General features: G+C 34.3%; 3 protein-coding genes and 1 long non-coding RNA gene across 5 annotated transcripts; 2 read left to right on the forward strand and 2 right to left on the reverse strand.

Moving 5' to 3' along the window:
• Positions 1 to 52: 52 nt before the first annotated feature.
• On the forward strand, positions 53 to 1,296 carry LOC109595643 (pyridoxine/pyridoxamine 5'-phosphate oxidase). 2 transcript variants are annotated; one of them, XM_020011057.2, is made up of 6 exons: positions 53 to 184; positions 241 to 375; positions 528 to 627; positions 683 to 754; positions 811 to 1,010; positions 1,064 to 1,296. In XM_020011057.2, the coding sequence occupies exons 2-6, from the start codon at positions 242 to 244 to the stop codon at positions 1,191 to 1,193; spliced, it is 636 nt and encodes a 211-aa protein (XP_019866616.1). In that variant the 5' UTR covers positions 53 to 184; position 241; the 3' UTR covers positions 1,194 to 1,296. The 2 variants fall into 2 exon arrangements, with proteins under 2 accessions (XP_019866616.1, XP_049824083.1); XM_049968126.1 differs by having other exon boundaries at positions 173 to 375.
• Positions 1,297 to 2,749: 1,453 nt separating this feature from the next.
• Positions 2,750 to 18,727, forward strand: LOC109595615 (CAD protein). The gene is made up of 9 exons (XM_020011020.2): positions 2,750 to 2,950; positions 5,201 to 5,339; positions 5,396 to 5,666; positions 5,718 to 9,179; positions 9,236 to 9,340; positions 13,130 to 13,372; positions 16,247 to 17,965; positions 18,022 to 18,405; positions 18,464 to 18,727. Exons 1-9 carry the CDS (start codon positions 2,848 to 2,850, stop codon positions 18,659 to 18,661), a joined length of 6,624 nt encoding a protein of 2,207 aa, XP_019866579.2. The 5' UTR covers positions 2,750 to 2,847; the 3' UTR covers positions 18,662 to 18,727.
• Positions 9,371 to 12,827, reverse strand: LOC126265721 (uncharacterized). Its single transcript, XM_049968124.1, has 4 exons — positions 12,625 to 12,827; positions 11,445 to 11,761; positions 10,006 to 11,219; positions 9,371 to 9,948 (listed from the first exon to the last, which is right to left on the reverse strand). Exons 1-4 carry the CDS (start codon positions 12,747 to 12,749, stop codon positions 9,502 to 9,504), a joined length of 2,103 nt encoding a protein of 700 aa, XP_049824081.1. The 5' UTR covers positions 12,750 to 12,827; the 3' UTR covers positions 9,371 to 9,501.
• On the reverse strand, positions 14,455 to 16,005 carry LOC126265722 (uncharacterized). Its single transcript, XR_007548183.1, has 2 exons — positions 15,673 to 16,005; positions 14,455 to 15,623 (listed from the first exon to the last, which is right to left on the reverse strand). It is a non-coding gene; the product is annotated as an uncharacterized LOC126265722 (long non-coding RNA).
• Positions 18,728 to 18,738: the final 11 nt, after the last annotated feature.

The following is an 18,738-nucleotide window of genomic DNA, read 5'->3' on the forward strand; positions in this document are numbered from 1 at the left end:
TATTTTCAAAATGGCGAATTAATCATCCTACTTTAGTATTTTTACTACTGTGCGCTAAGTTATTAAGATAAGTTGGCCTGATTTTGAATCTATAAGTAGACGGTGCTTATACACTTTTTAAAACTCCGTTTGTAGTTGGTTCCCATTAAATTATTATTTGTAAAACGTGTGGATGACCTCAACAGTATCCAGAATCTTAACCTATAAACGATCAATCAATTTAACTTACAGATATTTTAGTATGACGGATTCAGATCTTTCTTACATATGTGTTAAAAAAAATCTATCACCGATCCAATTGTTTGAGAAATGGTTAGAAGAGAGCAAAACGTACGGCAAAGGGTCTCAAGTATTCAATCTTGCCACAGCTGACAAGTAAGTAAATATCATTTTACGTCAGTAGTCGTCCACGTGATGTTTTTAGAGTAAGTATTACAGTGGTATGAAACAAAATAAAAACTGTACATTTATTCAAGTGTTTAATTTTTCTAAATTTTAATTTAATAGAGTATATTTTTTAAATCTAGGGAAGGAAATGTGTCCAACAGGAATATTATACTGAGAGATATAAAAGATAATTGCTTAATCTTCACCGCAAATCGTCTAGGAAACAAAACTACACATATAGTAATCATAGGGTGATCAAAAGTTGAACCCAAACGTAATTTTGGAACTGTTGCAGGAATTGAATCCAAATGTCGCCGCATGTTTTTTGTGGATGTACTCAAAGGATGAATCCTTCATTTCTAGACAAGTTAAGACAAATCGTCAGTTTTTAAGTGTTAAGTATAATGAACTTTGAATTACCAGGTGAGGTTGGAGGGCCGAGCAGAGGAAATTCCAAAATCGGATTTGAACCAATACTTCGACACTGAACCTTTATATTGCCAACTGAGGTACCACATCTGCGACCAAAGTCAACCAGTGCACTGGAAGGAACTGAAAGCTAAGCACGACAAGCTATATTCCCAAACTTTGGAACAACCAGCCCTGCCAGTTGCTGAAAATTAGTTAGTTACATATTTATAATTATCTATTAATCATTAAAATATTGTATTTTTAGTATTGGATATAAAATAATTCCTAACAAGTGGGACTTCTACCATGCGGATGGCAACACCATTGCGGATAGAATTACGTTCACTCTTGATAAGGGAACTGAATCTTGGATTAAGCAACGTGTTGCAGCTTAAGTGTACTTTATCTATGTAGCTTGATTACTTAATTTTTGATGTTTGTTACGATATATACATCTCAATCGTCAATTTAAATTGAACTGTGAATAACTGTTTGTTATCAGATATTTTACTAAATCTCATATTTACAACATCCTACCAACAATAATAATTTATTGCTTTTCGTTTTCTTTTGTAGCAGCTGCAATAAGATGTAATAAAATGGTTGGACCGACTATAAATAAATAGATAAACCAAATCAAACAAGATAAAAGGATTATTTAATGTTGACCCTTTTTTCTTGTCACTATTTTTTACTTTCAAAATCAGTCTAGACCATAAATAATATGTATAATTTTTATTAGATTTTCGAGTATATTAGATACATTTCACATTAAAAATTTTATTGAACATGTTGCAGCTTAAGTGTACTTATATCAATGTAGCTCAATCATTTTTTGTTTTTTGATGTTGAATACGATATACATACCATATTTACAACATACTGTAACATTTTTATCGCTTTTCGTTTCCTTTTATTGCAGCTGCAATATATAGCAAAATGTTTGGACCGATTATAAGTGAATGGCCAAATCAAACAAGATAAAGGGATTATTTAATGTTGACCTATATTTGCTTGTCACTATCTTTTACTTCTAAAATGCTTAAACCTAGAACCAAATAATCATTTTTGTAAACTGTGAAATCTGCTGAACAAATAAGAATTCTTTGCAAATAATCCATTGTGTAAAAATGCACACGTATATTTGTGAAATTGCACAAAAGTGTTCTTATCTTTACGGAAGTGATGTTTAAAAATAAAAACAGATGTTTGATGACAAATATTCAGCATATATACTTACTGATTGTTTAATGAACATTAATGACATTATATCTAACAAGACCTGCCTTGTTCCTTATTACCACTCTAATTATTATTTTGAAGTAAATGAAATATATAACAAATGACATATAAAATGAAAAGTAAAAACTATTTCAATCATTCTTCATTGTTTCATATAATTATTCAAAGATGATCATTACCAAAATTCCAGTATCATAATTTCACCTAAATAACGCCATTATAATTGTTGAAAAAAAATTAATGCAGTTGTAATGTAAGTAAGGCACTTTTCAACTTTATAATGGTCTGTTTACCTGCATCTTAAACATGTTGCACATCCTACCTGCTCTTTATCACTTGTTCAAACTGCAATAAAGCCTATATTAAATTTTACAAACCCAATGGTAGGTCTGCAACCTAAACAATGGCAATATTGAAATGTCCTTTTGTTCCTACCTGCTCCGAGTACCTTTTCTAGACAAATTGGAAAAATTCCTGATCCAACAGTATAATTTCGTCTGCATCTGCAATAAATTTTTAAAGCCTATTGTCTTCCCCCCTCAAAACTCTCGCAGGCCATACCGTCTGTCCCCAAAACCCCAAGACAGCTCGTCCACAGAACGGCATCCCGTCAACCGGTCAAGTAGGTCCCGGAAGCTTAATCTCCGAGCAAGTACGTTCCCTCACTTAAAAAACAGATTGACCGGTTCGGTGTCAGTTCATTCAATACCCATATCAAGCAAGCAAGCAAGCATTGTGTAGTGCGGCGTGTGCGCGTGTACACCTACCAAGGAACTTTTCCCAATTTTTCGAAAAGTTCCAACAAAAATGGCAGAGCACCGATCTGAGCCCTGCTATCTGGTACTGGAGGACGGCACCGTCCTGCCCGGACAGTCTTTCGGCGCCAAAAAGCCCATCGATGGCGAAGTCGGTAAGTTCCAACACGTGGTCGTTGATGTTTTCAGACCGTGTAGTAGTTTATTCGAGCGATGCATGGTACATTATTTTTTCAAATCGTACCGTACGACCGCCGTGGACGGTTAATTTTGCGGTTAATTTTGTTTTATTTTTTTCTTTTTTGCGTTTCCTCGTGCAGGTCGGATGTTGTGAATTGAATTGAATTTTGGCGCCGCCGTGCCATTGGGTAAACAACTGCGATAAAGGTTTAAACGTTTATTTACGAATGTTTTATCACTTTATCATAGTTGTTCCTATAATAAATGTTTACTTCACGTTACTCGTTTAACAGAATGATCTTCCTTAATACGGAATTTCGTTTTTAATTAGTTTAATTAGCACCAATCAAAATAATAAGAATGAATGTTAATTTATGTTTCAAACCTTGAATAGAATTTGTCTAGCCTAGTATCTCAATGTTATTTTAAAGAATCTAAAAATAAATTAGTGATTATGTTTTTAAAAAAACATTTATTTATTAAATTTATTCACAGATATCACAATTATCATGTTAACTGGTATTTCACAATATAGTTCCATCCTTGATTATATTTTATTTGGGTTACTTCTGGTGGAACCGGACCTAATAATAAATAATGTACGTTGTACCTAAACAACTAATATATTATTCAAATAATGAAATATATAAAAAACAATACTCGAATAATTGAATATTTTGGTTTTTGAATTTACTAAGACTAATTAATAAAATAACGAATTAAATACAAAATATTTAAAAAATTATATAGTAATTTAAATAAGAATATAAATGTATTTAAATACGTGAATATTCATTCAATTAAAATATATTCGAATAATTAAATACTAAAACAATTGAATTGATTTTTGAATTTTATAATTTAATTGATGTATTAATACTAATAAAGTAAGGAATTAAATTACAATTGAAAAAATGTATAAATAAATTAAATAAAGTTATAAACATAATTAAATTTTAGAATATTTCTTAATTTTAAAAATATTAGAATATTTGAGTTTCAAAATATGAATATCCGAATACAAATTTGATTATTCAATTAACAGAATATTAAAATATTTTGATTTTAGAATTGTATAACTTAATTCAAGTATTAATACTAATAAAATAACGAATTAAAATACCATTTAAAAAAATGTATAATTAATTTAAGTAAAAATATAAATATAATTAAATTCTTTAATACTCATTAAATTTAAATATATTCGAATATTTGATTTCAAATTATGAATATCCAAATGTAAATTTAATTATTTAAATATTAAAATATTTTGAATTTAAGTAGTAATATTAATAAAATTACAAATTAAGTTACGATATACAAATAATTTAAATAAAAATATAAATATAATTAAAATCTTTAATATTCATTCATTTAAAAAATATTCGAATATTTGAGTTTCAAAATATGAATTTCCGAATATAAATATAATTATTTGAATAATTGAATATTAAAATATTTTGAATTCACCTAGTAATATTAATAAAATAACGAATTATATTACGATTGTATTTAAATGTATAAATATTTTAAATACGTGAATTTAAAAAATATTCGAATAATAAATATTAAAAAAATTGAATTAATTTTTTATAATTTAATTAATGTATTAATACTAATAAAGTAACGAAGTAAATTACAATTAAAAAATGTACAAATAATTTAAGTAAATAACAGAATATTTAAATATTTTAATTTTATAATTTAATTCAAGTATCAATACTAATAAAATAACGAATTAAATTACGATTTAATTTTTTTTTTAATAATTTAGTTAAAATTTAAATATAATTAAATTCTTGAATGTTAAAATATTTTGAGTTTCAGAATAATTTCAGTTTACATTAAATTAAGTAATGAATATTTGAATTTATCTCCTAAAGATCTGTCTGATATTTTCGATTATTATAAAACAAAAAAATAATTTAGCTGATTGTTAATATATCATCTTCAAATATTTTAACATGCTACGTCTGCACGAATGGGTATAGTTATCTGCTGATTGAATTTTAAACATTATCATTTGAATTTCTGTGCACAACAAAGCATTTATTATATTAAGAATACAAAGAAAGCAATTTAAATACATCAATGTCATATTGTGTACGAAATATTTACTTACCAATTGTTTCTTACAGTACAGTCATTTGAAAATTAAGTAAAATTACAGTTAATTTCTGCATATTATATTTAAATTATTAAAATAAATAAATTTAATTTTCTAGTATTCCAAACTGGTATGGTGGGATATCCGGAATCCCTAACAGACCCTAGTTACCACGCTCAAATCTTAGTCCTGACTTATCCCATCATTGGAAACTATGGAGTCCCAGAGCACGTCAAAGATGATAACGAACTACCCTAGTAAGTTATCAAAGAAACGATCCCTTAAATGAATAAATTTATGTAATGGTTTTCAGTTTCTTCGAATCCAATCGTATCTGGGCGGCTGGTTTGGTCGTCGATGAGCACTGTGACGAACCAAGTCACTGGCGCAATACTCAAACCCTTTCCAGTTGGATGGAAAAGGAGAACGTGCCCGGAATTCAAGGCATAGATACCAGGGAACTGACGAAGAAGCTACGCGAAAGAGGCACCATCCTAGGCAAAATTGTTTACAGTTTGCCTCTCAGCGACAATATCATACCGGATCCGAACCAAAGAAATTTGGTTAAAGAAGTATCCGTAAAGGTAAATTGATAAGTTGTATTGGAAACTTTTGAAAAACACATTTTTTTTCAGAGTGTCAAGACTTACAATCCGACAGGAATTCCAAGAATATGTGCGGTTGATTGCGGATTAAAATATAACCAGATTCGATGTCTCTTAAAAAGAGGCTGTCGTGTTGACTTGGTTCCTTGGGACCACCCTTTAAAAGCTGAAGAATACGACGGTCTTTTTCTTAGTAACGGACCCGGTAACCCAGAGATGTGCAGAACTACCATAGAAAACATTAGAAATGTCCTTCAAGGTATCAAAATAAAACCTATTTTTGGTATTTGTTTGGGACATCAACTTTTGTCCATGGCTATTGGATGTAAGAGTTTCAAAATGAAGTACGGTAATCGTGGTCACAATCAACCTTGCATACACCACGGTACTAAAAGGTGCTTTATGACATCTCAGAATCATGGATTCGCAATTGATCCCGCAACCCTTCCCAAAGGCTGGGAACCTTTATTCACCAACGCAAACGACAAAACTAATGAAGGTATTATTCATTCTATCTTGCCATACTTCAGCGTCCAATTCCATCCTGAACATACCGCCGGACCGGAGGACCTAGAAAATTTATTTGATGTTTTTATTGATGCAGTTAAGAATTTTGAATCAACCAATGTCTGTGTAAAAGACATGCTTACACAGTCTATAGAAACAAAAAACCTTCCAAAACCTCTTGAAAACATCCCCAACAAAGTGCTAATAATTGGATCCGGTGGTCTTTCAATAGGACAAGCCGGAGAATTTGATTACTCAGGTTCTCAAGCAATCAAAGCTTTAAAAGAAGAAAACATCAAAACAATTCTAATAAACCCCAACATCGCAACAGTACAAACATCCAAAGGGTTAGCCGATAAAGTTTACTTTCTGCCTTTGATACCCGATTATGTGGAACAAGTAATACGTGCAGAACGTCCCGATGGAGTTCTCTTAACGTTCGGTGGTCAGACCGGTCTTAACTGCGGCGTGGAATTGGAGAAACAAGGTGTATTCAAAAAATATGGCGTTCAAATCCTTGGTACACCAATCGAGGCAATCATTGATACAGAAGATAGAAAAATTTTCAGCGAAAGGGTGGCGGAAATTGGCGAAAGAGTTGCCCCCAGTATGGCGGCGCACTCGGTCGAGGAGGCATTGGCTGCTGCTGAACAGCTCGGTTATCCCGTTATGGCTAGGGCTGCATTTTCTTTAGGAGGTCTCGGATCTGGTTTTGCCAGTTCTCAGGATGAATTGAAGGCCTTGGCGGTTCAGGCGCTCGCCCATTCCAGCCAGTTAATCATCGACAAGTCTTTGAAAGGATGGAAAGAAGTCGAATACGAAGTTGTAAGAGATGCCTACGATAATTGCATAACTGTTTGTAATATGGAAAACGTGGATCCTTTGGGAATTCACACAGGAGAATCAATTGTTGTCGCACCCAGCCAAACTTTGTCCAACAGAGAGTACAATATGCTTCGTACCACAGCACTCAAAGTTATAAGACATTTTGGAGTGGTAGGAGAATGTAATATTCAATATGCACTAAATCCTCATTCGGAAGAATTCTACATAATAGAAGTTAACGCCAGATTATCTAGAAGTTCAGCTTTGGCCAGTAAAGCAACAGGTTATCCATTGGCTTATGTGGCTGCCAAATTGGCTCTGGGAACTCCTTTGCCACAAATAAATAACTCTGTAACAGGAGTTACAACAGCTTGTTTCGAACCTAGTTTGGATTATTGTGTTGTTAAAATACCTCGCTGGGATTTGCATAAATTTTCCAGAGTCAGCACCAAGATTGGTAGTTCCATGAAGAGTGTCGGTGAGGTTATGGCTATTGGAAGGAAGTTTGAGGAAGCATTTCAGAAAGCACTCAGAATGGTGGATGAAAACGTGGTAGGTTTTGATCCGTATCTCAAAAAAGTTGATGATGAAGAACTAAAAGAGCCGACCGACAAGAGAATGTTCGTTGTAGCAGCAGCCCTTAAAAGTGGATATTCCGTAGACAAAATTTATAACTTGACTAAAATTGACAAGTGGTTTTTGGAAAAAATGAAAAACATTATAGTCTGGACCACCCACATGGAAACTCTGGACCAACAACATTTATCTTATTCAACTTTGCTCAAGGTTAAGCAACTCGGTTTTTCAGATAAGCAAATTGCAACAGCCGTGAAGAGCACGGAGCTAGCCATAAGGAAACAACGTCAAGAATACAAAATCCTTCCTTATGTAAAACAAATAGATACTGTTGCAGCTGAATGGCCCGCTTCCACTAACTACTTATATCTAACTTATAACGCATCATCCCACGACCTCACGTTTAAAGAAGAGCACACAATGGTGATTGGATCAGGTGTTTACAGAATTGGTAGCTCTGTAGAGTTTGACTGGTGCGCCGTTGGTTGCTTAAGAGAATTAAGAAACCTAAATAGAAAAACTATTATGGTGAATTACAACCCGGAGACTGTCAGTACTGATTACGACATGTCTGACAGATTGTACTTTGAGGAAATCTCATTTGAAGTGGTGATGGATATTTACAACTTAGAAAATCCTACAGGAATAATACTCTCAATGGGAGGGCAATTACCCAACAATATTGCAATCGATCTACACAGACAACAGGCAAGGATCCTGGGAACATCTCCGGATTCCATTGATGGTGCAGAAAATCGATTCAAATTCTCGAGAATGTTGGATCGCATTGGTATAATGCAGCCCCGTTGGAAGGAGCTCACGAATTTGAAGTCTGCAATTGATTTCTGTGAGGAGGTGGGTTACCCTTGTTTAGTCCGTCCTTCGTACGTTTTAAGTGGTGCCGCCATGAACGTGGCACATTCCAACCAAGACTTAGAAACCTATCTTAATGCCGCCAGTGATGTTTCTAAGGAGCACCCGGTTGTTATTTCGAAGTTCATTTTAGAGTCTAAGGAAATTGATGTGGATGCAGTGGCATGTGACGGCGTTATTCTGTGCATGGCGGTGTCTGAGCACGTGGAGAACGCCGGCGTGCACTCCGGCGACGCTACTTTAGTGACGCCACCTAGAGATTTGAATCCTAAGACTTTGGCGAAAATAAAGCACATTTGTAAGTCAATTGCTGCATCGTTGGAGGTAACTGGTCCGTTCAACATGCAACTAATCGCCAAGGATAATGATTTGAAAGTTATCGAATGTAACGTAAGGGTGTCCAGATCGTTTCCCTTCGTTTCCAAAACGTTGGACCACGATTTTGTCGCTATGGCAACAAGGGTGATTGTAGGAGAACCAGTCGAACCTGTGGATGTTCTGAATGGATGCGGGAAAGTTGGAGTTAAGGTACCTCAATTTTCCTTCTCGAGATTGGCTGGAGCTGATTTCATGCTAGGAGTTGAAATGGCATCGACCGGTGAAGTAGCATGCTTCGGTGAAAATAGATATGAAGCTTATTTAAAAGCTATGATGAGTACTGGGTTCAGTATTCCGAAGAAATCTATTCTTTTATCTATTGGGAGTTTTAAGGTAATCAATTTATAGATGATGGAGATTAAGATATTCACATTATTTTTTTGTAACAGCATAAAATGGAGTTACTTCCAAGTATGAGGGCGTTGCAGAAAATGGGATATAAACTTTATGCCAGTTTGGGTACCGCCGATTTCTACAACGAACATGGTGTAGATGTAAGTATTTATGTTAATACAAGATTTTTTATCTATTAAATTTACTTCATGTTAAATCTACATATTTTATATATTTACAGAATCAAATAAATAATTACATAACTTATTATTAATTCTAATAAATATCTACAGTAATAGAACTAAATCTAATTGTTTTATAGTTACGTTTCTGACATATTACTTTTCCTCCTGTCTATTTTGTTAGAACCAGACGGTCTTTGGCTAATCTGATTTTTTACAGTTACCTTCGTGTTAAAAGCCTTATTTAATGCGTGCAGGTTTACCTGATTGCCATTTACAACCTGATGTACTTGAATAGAAGTTCTTGTCGGTAACCTTGGCTTATTATCTTTATTTTTTGCCATTTTAATTCTCTCACGTTCCTCTATTTCTTTTGCTTGGCTGTAGAATTTCGCGACCTCTTCTTCGCTACTCCTTGACAACTGACGTAAAATTTCACAAAGATATTGAGTCTGCTTGCAATACAATATAGTTTGTGGAGACTCCGAAATTTGGGAACTTCTATTCGCTATTTTCAAAAAGAGATTAATGAATAGTTTTAAAAGATTTACTTCTTGCCGAACAGATGAACCGAAGTTAGGCGTCCACTAAAATTGCATAACTTTAATTTATTTGATTAAATTTAGAAAAATACACACGCTTACCGAAAGATCTATAGAATCAATGGACTTTTTTGGTTTTTCTTCCTCTTCTCCATTACTGAGATTCTGTTTTTTATTCTTCTGATCAGTTACCTTTGAGAGCGACTCCTGCCCCTTAAAAGATACATCGCCAGTGTCTGCAAGTATCTGTATCAAGTGATTATAATTGATAGAAGGATAATATTCTGACGGATTCAAGTATCTAATGTTCCTTATTACCGAAATGAAGTGCATGATTGGCAATTCCAAAAAGTTGTGAAAGATTTTATGGGCATAATCTAGATACTTCGTAGGAATATTTTCAAACATGTTTCTTTGATTGATAAAGAAATGTTGCAGGTGTCTGCTGCTTATTCGTTCGTTTAATTCATAAATTATATTTTTCATCTTGTTAGCTAATAAATTGTTCTGCCAATATATATAGTCAGGTTCCTTTTGTATCTCCCAAAACATATGATTTCTTATATGTTCCGGCAAAAGTCCTTGACCTTTTGTCACAGGTTCTATAAAATCCTTATGAATAGCTAACAAAAGCATATAACACCGTATTTGGGCATGGGACATTTGACATTGCAAAATGTGTTCAGCTTTTGGAAAGCAAATTTCCCACTCAATCTCATTTTCGGCGTTTGTACCAATTTTAGTAAAGAAACCAGTCGGAATGGCAACCGCATTTGTTTCTTGAATTTGTTGGATAACTTTAGCCGAAGGCCACGGTTTGTTTTCAAAGTCGTAGGCGTGATCAACTGGCCAAGGAATAGCTATGGCTGGAATTATCTCCCACGGAACTTCCCTCTCAAACTCGTCCTCCTCCGTGCAAAAAATTTTTCCGGGCACCCATTGTGATTGTCCCTTAATCTTACCTATTGTCTTAGTTACGATCGACTGAAACACTTCTTTTCTGAAATACTTCATGTAACCAGCTGAACTCAAGTATCTGATGTAAGTAACTGTATCTTCTTCATTTGTTTCTTCTTCACCTTCCTCGCTTTCATACTTTTGTTTCTTGGAACGGAAACAGGAATTCGGTAAAGTAGTTCTTCTCACAGTCGTACCTTCATCTTGTTCTATGGGTTGGGGAGTTCGTAAATTAGTTATGGCACTGTAATCATCGTTCTGAGAACTGGTTGATGGTACCGGCTCGTCTGATAAGGTATAGTGGGCTGGTGTGACAGTTTTGTGCAATGGATCTTCCACATGTATCAACTTAACGAATCCTGAAAAAGTGTGACAAATTCAGTTTAGTGTTTCTACTAATCTTTTATTAACTAATGACACATCACTTGTAATTTTAGTGTCATCTAACAGATTCCAAATTGTTGTGATATAAATTTAAAAATGTAAATCTCCTCCATCAATCAATCTAGATTAACGACACCTTCACTTATTTATCAAAACAATGTATCTCGTATTCTATAGTTCAATATGCTGATCATGCTCACCTTTTCTTTCCGAATAAATCAATTTAAATATATACGAAGGCTTATCCAGAGATGAGTATTCAGATATTGTTTGGTCACTGGGCACAACATCTACAATATCATTTATCAGGAACATCCGCTTGGTAGATATTGGCTGAAATATTTGCTTCAGCTTGCCATGATGTGGCTTGTAAGCTACGTGTTTGCTGACGCTTTCTAAAATGCAGTCCGGCAAAATTTGACACATTTTATCTTCGGCCAGCAGTCTTTGGAGGCTGTTATTAATCTTCCGTTTTCGGTCATCGGATTTATACATTGTGGCGTACGGTTGCATTTCTCTAGAAAAAAAAGAGTTAAACATGATCAGATAAGCAACATGCGTGATTTTTAATCTGATTGCAATTTTTGAAAGAATCAAGTACTGTGATTGATGGATAATGCACTATAATAATTCTCAAAGTGTGTTTAAAAATAAATTTTTAATCGTCTGAAAATGTATAATGGAAGTAATCTTTATATTAATCCGAATAAAAAATTCTTAATCATGTTCGCAACATTTAAAAAGTTTATAGTTTTAAGAAAAAAAAAACAATGGTTTATGAAGATAAAATTAATCTCCAAAATTTTAATCCTGGAATTTAATAATGTGAATCTTCCAATAAATTGATAAATTCATGGACGAAATCTCTATTCCAAACATTATTTGAGTACGATTAAATTAATACAGTTGTTATGTCGTTAAATATGTTTTAAATATTAAATTTCTGATTATTTAACATCTTTTAAAAAGTGTTTGACATTGTCAAATGTACATTAATAAATAACTATAATAAAAATAAAATTACAATTTTTTTAAATTCTTAAGTAGCTATTAAAAATAACTATTATCAGATGATATTAAAAATATGTATACATTAATGAAACGATTCTTAATTAAAGTAATTAGAAGCAAAATTAACACTAAATGAAAGTATTTTTAATCGGATATTATTAATATAGGACGTTTGAAGATAATCAAGGAATTATCAAAAATCCAACTTATTGGATTTGAATAATCCTTTATCAACACTTGTAAATTTATATTGGTATATTTTTAAATTGGAATTATTTTTGAATGCAATGCGAACAAAACAAAAACAGTATTTTATACTTTTTGGATGAATTATCGTCGCAATTTGTAATAGTTGAAGTTTAGACTTACTTGACATAATTTTCGAAAAACATAACACTTAATAGTAAGTTATTAAGGATGAACATTTCCGGATCAGTTTCCAATTGTTCTTTAAAACGCATGGTAATGTCAGTGTCGTAATTTAATATTTTCATCTTCTGTGGACTAGTGTCATGCCTACTTTTATCCCCAATCCAAATATCACTGACATCAGTTTCAATTTTCGACTTGGAATTTTTCGTATAAGCACACCCCATGTTCTACGTGTCTATTCTCCGATACCGCACAAACTGACTGATTTACTGATTCGATTTTCACTTATTATCAGATTAAGATTATTGCGTAAACAAACCCACTAGAAATCTTATCAGATTTGGGAGTCTTGCCATAAATACACATCCTGGAAAAGGACATTGATAAAGATCCAAATATCTAATTATACTCTTTCGATTTTCATTCTAATTATTTTTAAAAATTTTATTAAATAAATTTAATGTTTAAAATGATTACAATTTAAATTTCTTGATTATCTCAGGTGGAATCAGTTCAATGGACATTCGACAACATGGACAGCATCACCAGTCAGGGAGAGCTGACTCATTTGGCGGAGTTTTTGTCCAAAAAGGAGTTCGATTTGGTCATCAATTTACCAATGAGAAACGGCGGAGCCAGAAGGGTCTCTTCCTTCATGACTCACGGATACAGAACCAGAAGATTGGCTATAGATTATTCGATTCCTCTTGTTACTGATGTGAAATGCACTAAATTACTTGTAGAGGTAAGTTTTTTCCTGTCGGCATCATGTCTAACTATAGGTATGATCAAATGATAATCTAATCTTAGGTATTTCTTTCCATTTTAATAATTTAAAAATGTGTAAAGTGTTTTCCGTTATCTTTTCATGGCGAATTTCATAAAATTTAAGTACTATTAAAGTGAACCCATATTAATTCATAAAAAATTAACATTGAATAATTTAATTCTTTTAAAAGAGGAGGTTATTGTAACAATTTTTCAAACAATATGTTAGTTTCATCCTTATAATTATAATCTAATCTTTAATCAAACTTCCACATTTGGTTTTAATTTAAAAAATGTATTTAAATAATATAAAATATACAGAGAAAGACTGTAAGAAAAATTATAATTCAGCGTTAGTCAGACCGAAAGAAAAAAGGAAAGGTGACTAAGAGTTGTTTTAATAAGTCAATCGTTTCCCGTATTATTAAAAAATTTAGAGAAAGTGGTAGCTAGGAAAAATTTGTCTGAGGTCGAAAAACTGATAAACTGATAAAGTCAACCTGGGGGAAATGGAACTTGCAGAAATTATTTCAAAGACTGTGAGATGGTTAGTGGAAGGATGTTGGTTTAACCTACAAGAAAACCCCAAGTTCCTTGGGGTCCATTTACTGTACCACAGAATAGTGGAGATGAGTAGTTTTTACTGAGAAGTCTAAATTTAATTGATAAAAAAATAATGGTCTGCTTTTCCTACGGGAAAACAACACAAAAACGATGCTGTACCCACGATGAAACATGATGGCGGTTCAATTATACTTTGGGGATGCCTCCATTGATCGTAGCTCCTTATAGTGATTTATGTACATGGAAATAATTTGTTGGCATATTTTGAAGATTGTATTAATTAAATTAATTAATTAAATTAATTAATTAAATAACTCAAATTTAATCATTCAAAATACCCTTCCAAATTAATGTTGCCATATTTATGACCTGCTCAATTCAAAAAAATATTTCTTTTTATGGAATAAGACTATAGTAGTTTATATATTACTCAACAACAGTAATAAATTAATACTAATTTAATTTTTAACAACAACAAAAAATCGACAATAAATATATCATATCCTAATTCCAATATTTTATTGACTTTGTTTAACAAAAACGTAATTATAAATCATACAAATTATACACCAAATACACATCACAAATGCAAATACGTTATAAACAATCCACAATAATAGATTTACAACGATTCCTACAACTATTTCTCTGTCCCTCTGGTACAATAAACTCAAAAACACACCACTTGCTATTAAGATAATTAACAAATAACTTGTAAATAATATTGAAATTTCTTCATTTGAAGACATCACGTCAGTCGAATTTTAAAATCTTCTTTACTGTTTCACCAATTATAATTATTATATTTTTTGTAGCTACGCAAATGGGTATCAAAAACTAATTTTTGGTATTTGTTCTCTATTGACGTCGATTCACTTTCTGAAGAACATAAATTATGAAAGCGAATTTGCTTGAATCGATAATAGTATCAATATAAACAACGGTCTTATCACTTAACAAAGTTGAAAGGTTAGATTTCATGAAGGTAAATTTCGTCAAGTATATTCTAACGAACTGTTTTTGTTATATTTGAAATTAACAACAAAGTAATCACTGGAAGAGATTAAGAACGCTCTTAAGAACTTTGTAAAACTTTATTCAATTCTTCCTGTGATCGCATAATTGCACATCAAACAAATTGCATACCATATATACATAACAAATGCAAATACGTTATATAAACTCCACAGTAACACATTCACTAAGATTCCCGCAAAGATTTCTTTGTTGTTCCAATACACAAAACTGAACAAGGCACTGCAGACGACCAATAAAATTAGATAATAATAACTTGAGAATAGGAAAGACACTTCATCGATCAAAGGTAAAACTACATCCGAGTAGTAGTAGTCGAAGGGTCTTTTCCGGAACGTCTTCTTTATTATCGAGTTCAATTTTATCAACTCCTCTTCACTTAACCCACTTCCTTTGGAATATTCCAACAGAAATTTGTACTCAGCTTCCTCCAATACTATTGAACCATAATACTTCGAATCAGATCTGTTAAGTTGTGTAGAATTTACAATAATTCCGACAATGTGCCTCAGATACGTGAAGGACTCATCGCTGTCATCCAAGGATATTTTAATTATGTCGGTGCTGTACAAGAAATATCCACTGAATAAGTAACATAGCAAGAGAACAACACAGATTTGTTTATACATCTAAAAAGAAAAAGTTATTAGATAATCTTAAATAAACTTTAAGTCTTACCTTAAGCTAAGGTTAAAGGTTGTTTGACTTACAAGATGTTCACATTTTATGACACGATTTAAAAATCACGCATCTCCATCCAGCAACAATTATTTTATTGTCTATATTACTAATCACTAGAGATATGACATTTAATTGTTTGATAGATAACACACAAAGCCATTATAATGATCAGCATTGAAAAGGGTTTCCACGATCCCAACGCACTAAATCATTGTCTCATCACGTGAACTCAAATAATGACCATGATGATGACTTTGGAATTGTCACACCAACTACAAAGACCACATCATACTACGACAAAGACCTGCTAATGTTTACTTATCAACCATATTCATTATTACAAAATAAGTAATTAATGTTATGTTTAGGAACTAAAGGAAACGTTTTAAACTATTTTACGATGTGTGTTATTAATACGTGTGTTAGCATAGTTTGACCCTGATAAAACATGTCCCCTGAAGTGCATAGTAATTTTATTGAGACATAAAATATTTAAGTATTTTTTATCTATTTATCATGATCTATCTTTGTGTATCGAAAATTTGATAATGTGGACATAATTCATTTCCAGGCATTGAGATTGATAGGCAAAGCCCCACCGATGACCACCACCGTGGACTGCATGAGTTCACGCACCGTTATAAAACTGCCGGGTCTGATTGACACTCACGTGCACGTGCGTGAACCCGGAGCCACCCACAAAGAGGACTACTCGACCTGCACCGCCGCCGCATTGGCCGGCGGTGTAACGATGATTTGCGCCATGCCCAACACAAATCCCGCCATCGTCGACGAAGAATCGTTCCTGCTGGTCAAGAAACTGGCCAAGGAGAAGGCACGTTGCGATTACGCCATTTTCATGGGGGCCTCGTCCACCAACTTCGATACGGTTGCGGAGTTCGCGGCCGACGCCGCCGGTTTGAAGATGTATCTCAACGACACGTTCACTACACTGAAGCTCAACAATTTAGATATATGGGGCAAACATTTGGCCAATTGGCCTAAAAAAGCGCCGCTTTGCGTGCACGCTGAATCTCAGACGACGGCGGCGATCATTTTGCTGGCCAGTCTTCACAACCGGCCGGTTCACGTTTGTCACGTGGCAAGGAAAGAGGAAATTCAAATTATTAAGGCTGCGAAAGAGAAAGGATTGAAGATAACGTGCGAAGTTTGTCCGCACCATCTGTTTTTGTCGACCGATGACATTGAGAGAGTTGGTAAGGGAAGAAGTCAGGTGCGGCCCGTTTTGGTGTCACCGGAGGATCAGCAAGCTCTCTGGGACAATTTACATGTAATTGATTGTTTCGCAACGGACCATGCGCCACATACAGTGGAAGAAAAGAGCAGTGATAACCCACCTCCAGGTTTTCCTGGTCTGGAAACGATTCTGCCTTTGCTTCTGAATGCCGTGAACGAGGGCAGATTGACCATAGAAGATATAGTAAACAAATTCCACAAAAATCCTAGAAAGATATTCAACCTTCCGGAACAAGCAAACACCTATGTGGAAGTCTATTTGGACGACGAGTGGGTTATTCCTGAAGCCATGTCCTACTCCAAGTCCAGGTGGACTCCTTTCGCCGGCAAAAAAATAAAAGGTTCCATCCATAGAGTAGTGTTGCGAGGTGAAGTTGTTTACGTGGATGGCCAGGTTTTGGCGCAACCAGGATTTGGGCAGAACGTGCGTGAATGGGAAGGAAAACGGTCGGCGTCCTCGCTTGACAGGCCCGTGACACCTGCAACGCACGTCGAAAATAACGAATATGAAAACGACGGCCACACAAATGAAATCCTGAATAAACTTCTCATGGATCACTCCAAAGTACATTTCTCTACCGAGACCCAGACAATCGACGGCAGAACTAGTGGCATCTCTCCCGTGCCTTTCAATACAAGAGTAAGAACTGAAAGCACCTCCCAAACCGAAGGTTCACACCACCCTCTCCATGGACTAACTGGAAAGCACATAATTGCAGTTGATATGTTCACTAAAGATCAACTTAACGACATCTTCAATTTGGCCCAGACTTTCAGAGTTTACGTGCAAAAAGATAGACCTCTAGATCACATACTGAAAGGAAAAATAATGGCGTCCATATTCTATGAAGTTAGTACGAGGACGAGTTGCAGTTTTGCAGCAGCCATGCAACGACTCGGCGGAAGAGTTATCTACATGGATGAGTCCAGTTCTTCTGTGAAGAAAGGCGAGACCCTCGAGGATTCGGTGGCAGTTATGGCGGGCTATGCGGACGTAGTTGTTTTGAGGCATCCGTCCCCCGGATCGGTTATGGTAAGTTTTGGTTAATTGCGTGAGTGAACGGTTAACTGTAATTAATGTTGTTTTAGAAAGCGTCCCATTACTGCAGAAAACCTCTGATAAACGCCGGCGATGGCATCGGTGAGCATCCATCGCAAGCATTGCTGGATATTTTCACCATAAGGGAAGAAATCGGTACCGTCAATGGGTTAACGATCACATTGGTTGGTGATTTAAAGAACGGTAGGACTGTGCACTCTTTGGCCAGACTGCTGACGTTGTACAATGTGCAGTTACGGTACGTGAGTCCGCCCAGTTTAAAAATGCCCAAGCACATCACGCAATACGTCGCTTCGAAAGGCATATCACAAGAAGAATTCGACAATTTGGAGTCGGTGTTGCCAGACACTGATATTTTATACATGACAAGAATACAAAGGGAAAGATTCGAAAGCCAAGAAGAATATGATAAGGTGAGTTGTACACGAAGGAAATTTTAATGGATTTAATAATGAAAATTATTAATTTCAGGCATGTGGACACTTTGTGATCACACCACAAATAATGACGAGGGCGAAAAGGAAGATGGCAGTGCTTCATCCTTTGCCTAGGGTTTTTGAGATCAGTGCTGAATTCGACACGGATCCCAGAGCTGCTTATTTCAGACAAGCTGAATGCGGGATGTACGTAAGAATGGCGCTACTCTCGATGGTTTTGGGAAGGTGCTAAGAAAATTTTATTGTTTTTATTAATATTTTTATTAATTGTTTTTAAATATAAGAAATTTATGATAAATTGTTTTCTTA

Source organism: Aethina tumida, chromosome 5, assembly GCF_024364675.1.
Source record: "Aethina tumida isolate Nest 87 chromosome 5, icAetTumi1.1, whole genome shotgun sequence".
NCBI classification, from domain to species: Eukaryota; Metazoa; Arthropoda; class Insecta; order Coleoptera; family Nitidulidae; genus Aethina; species Aethina tumida.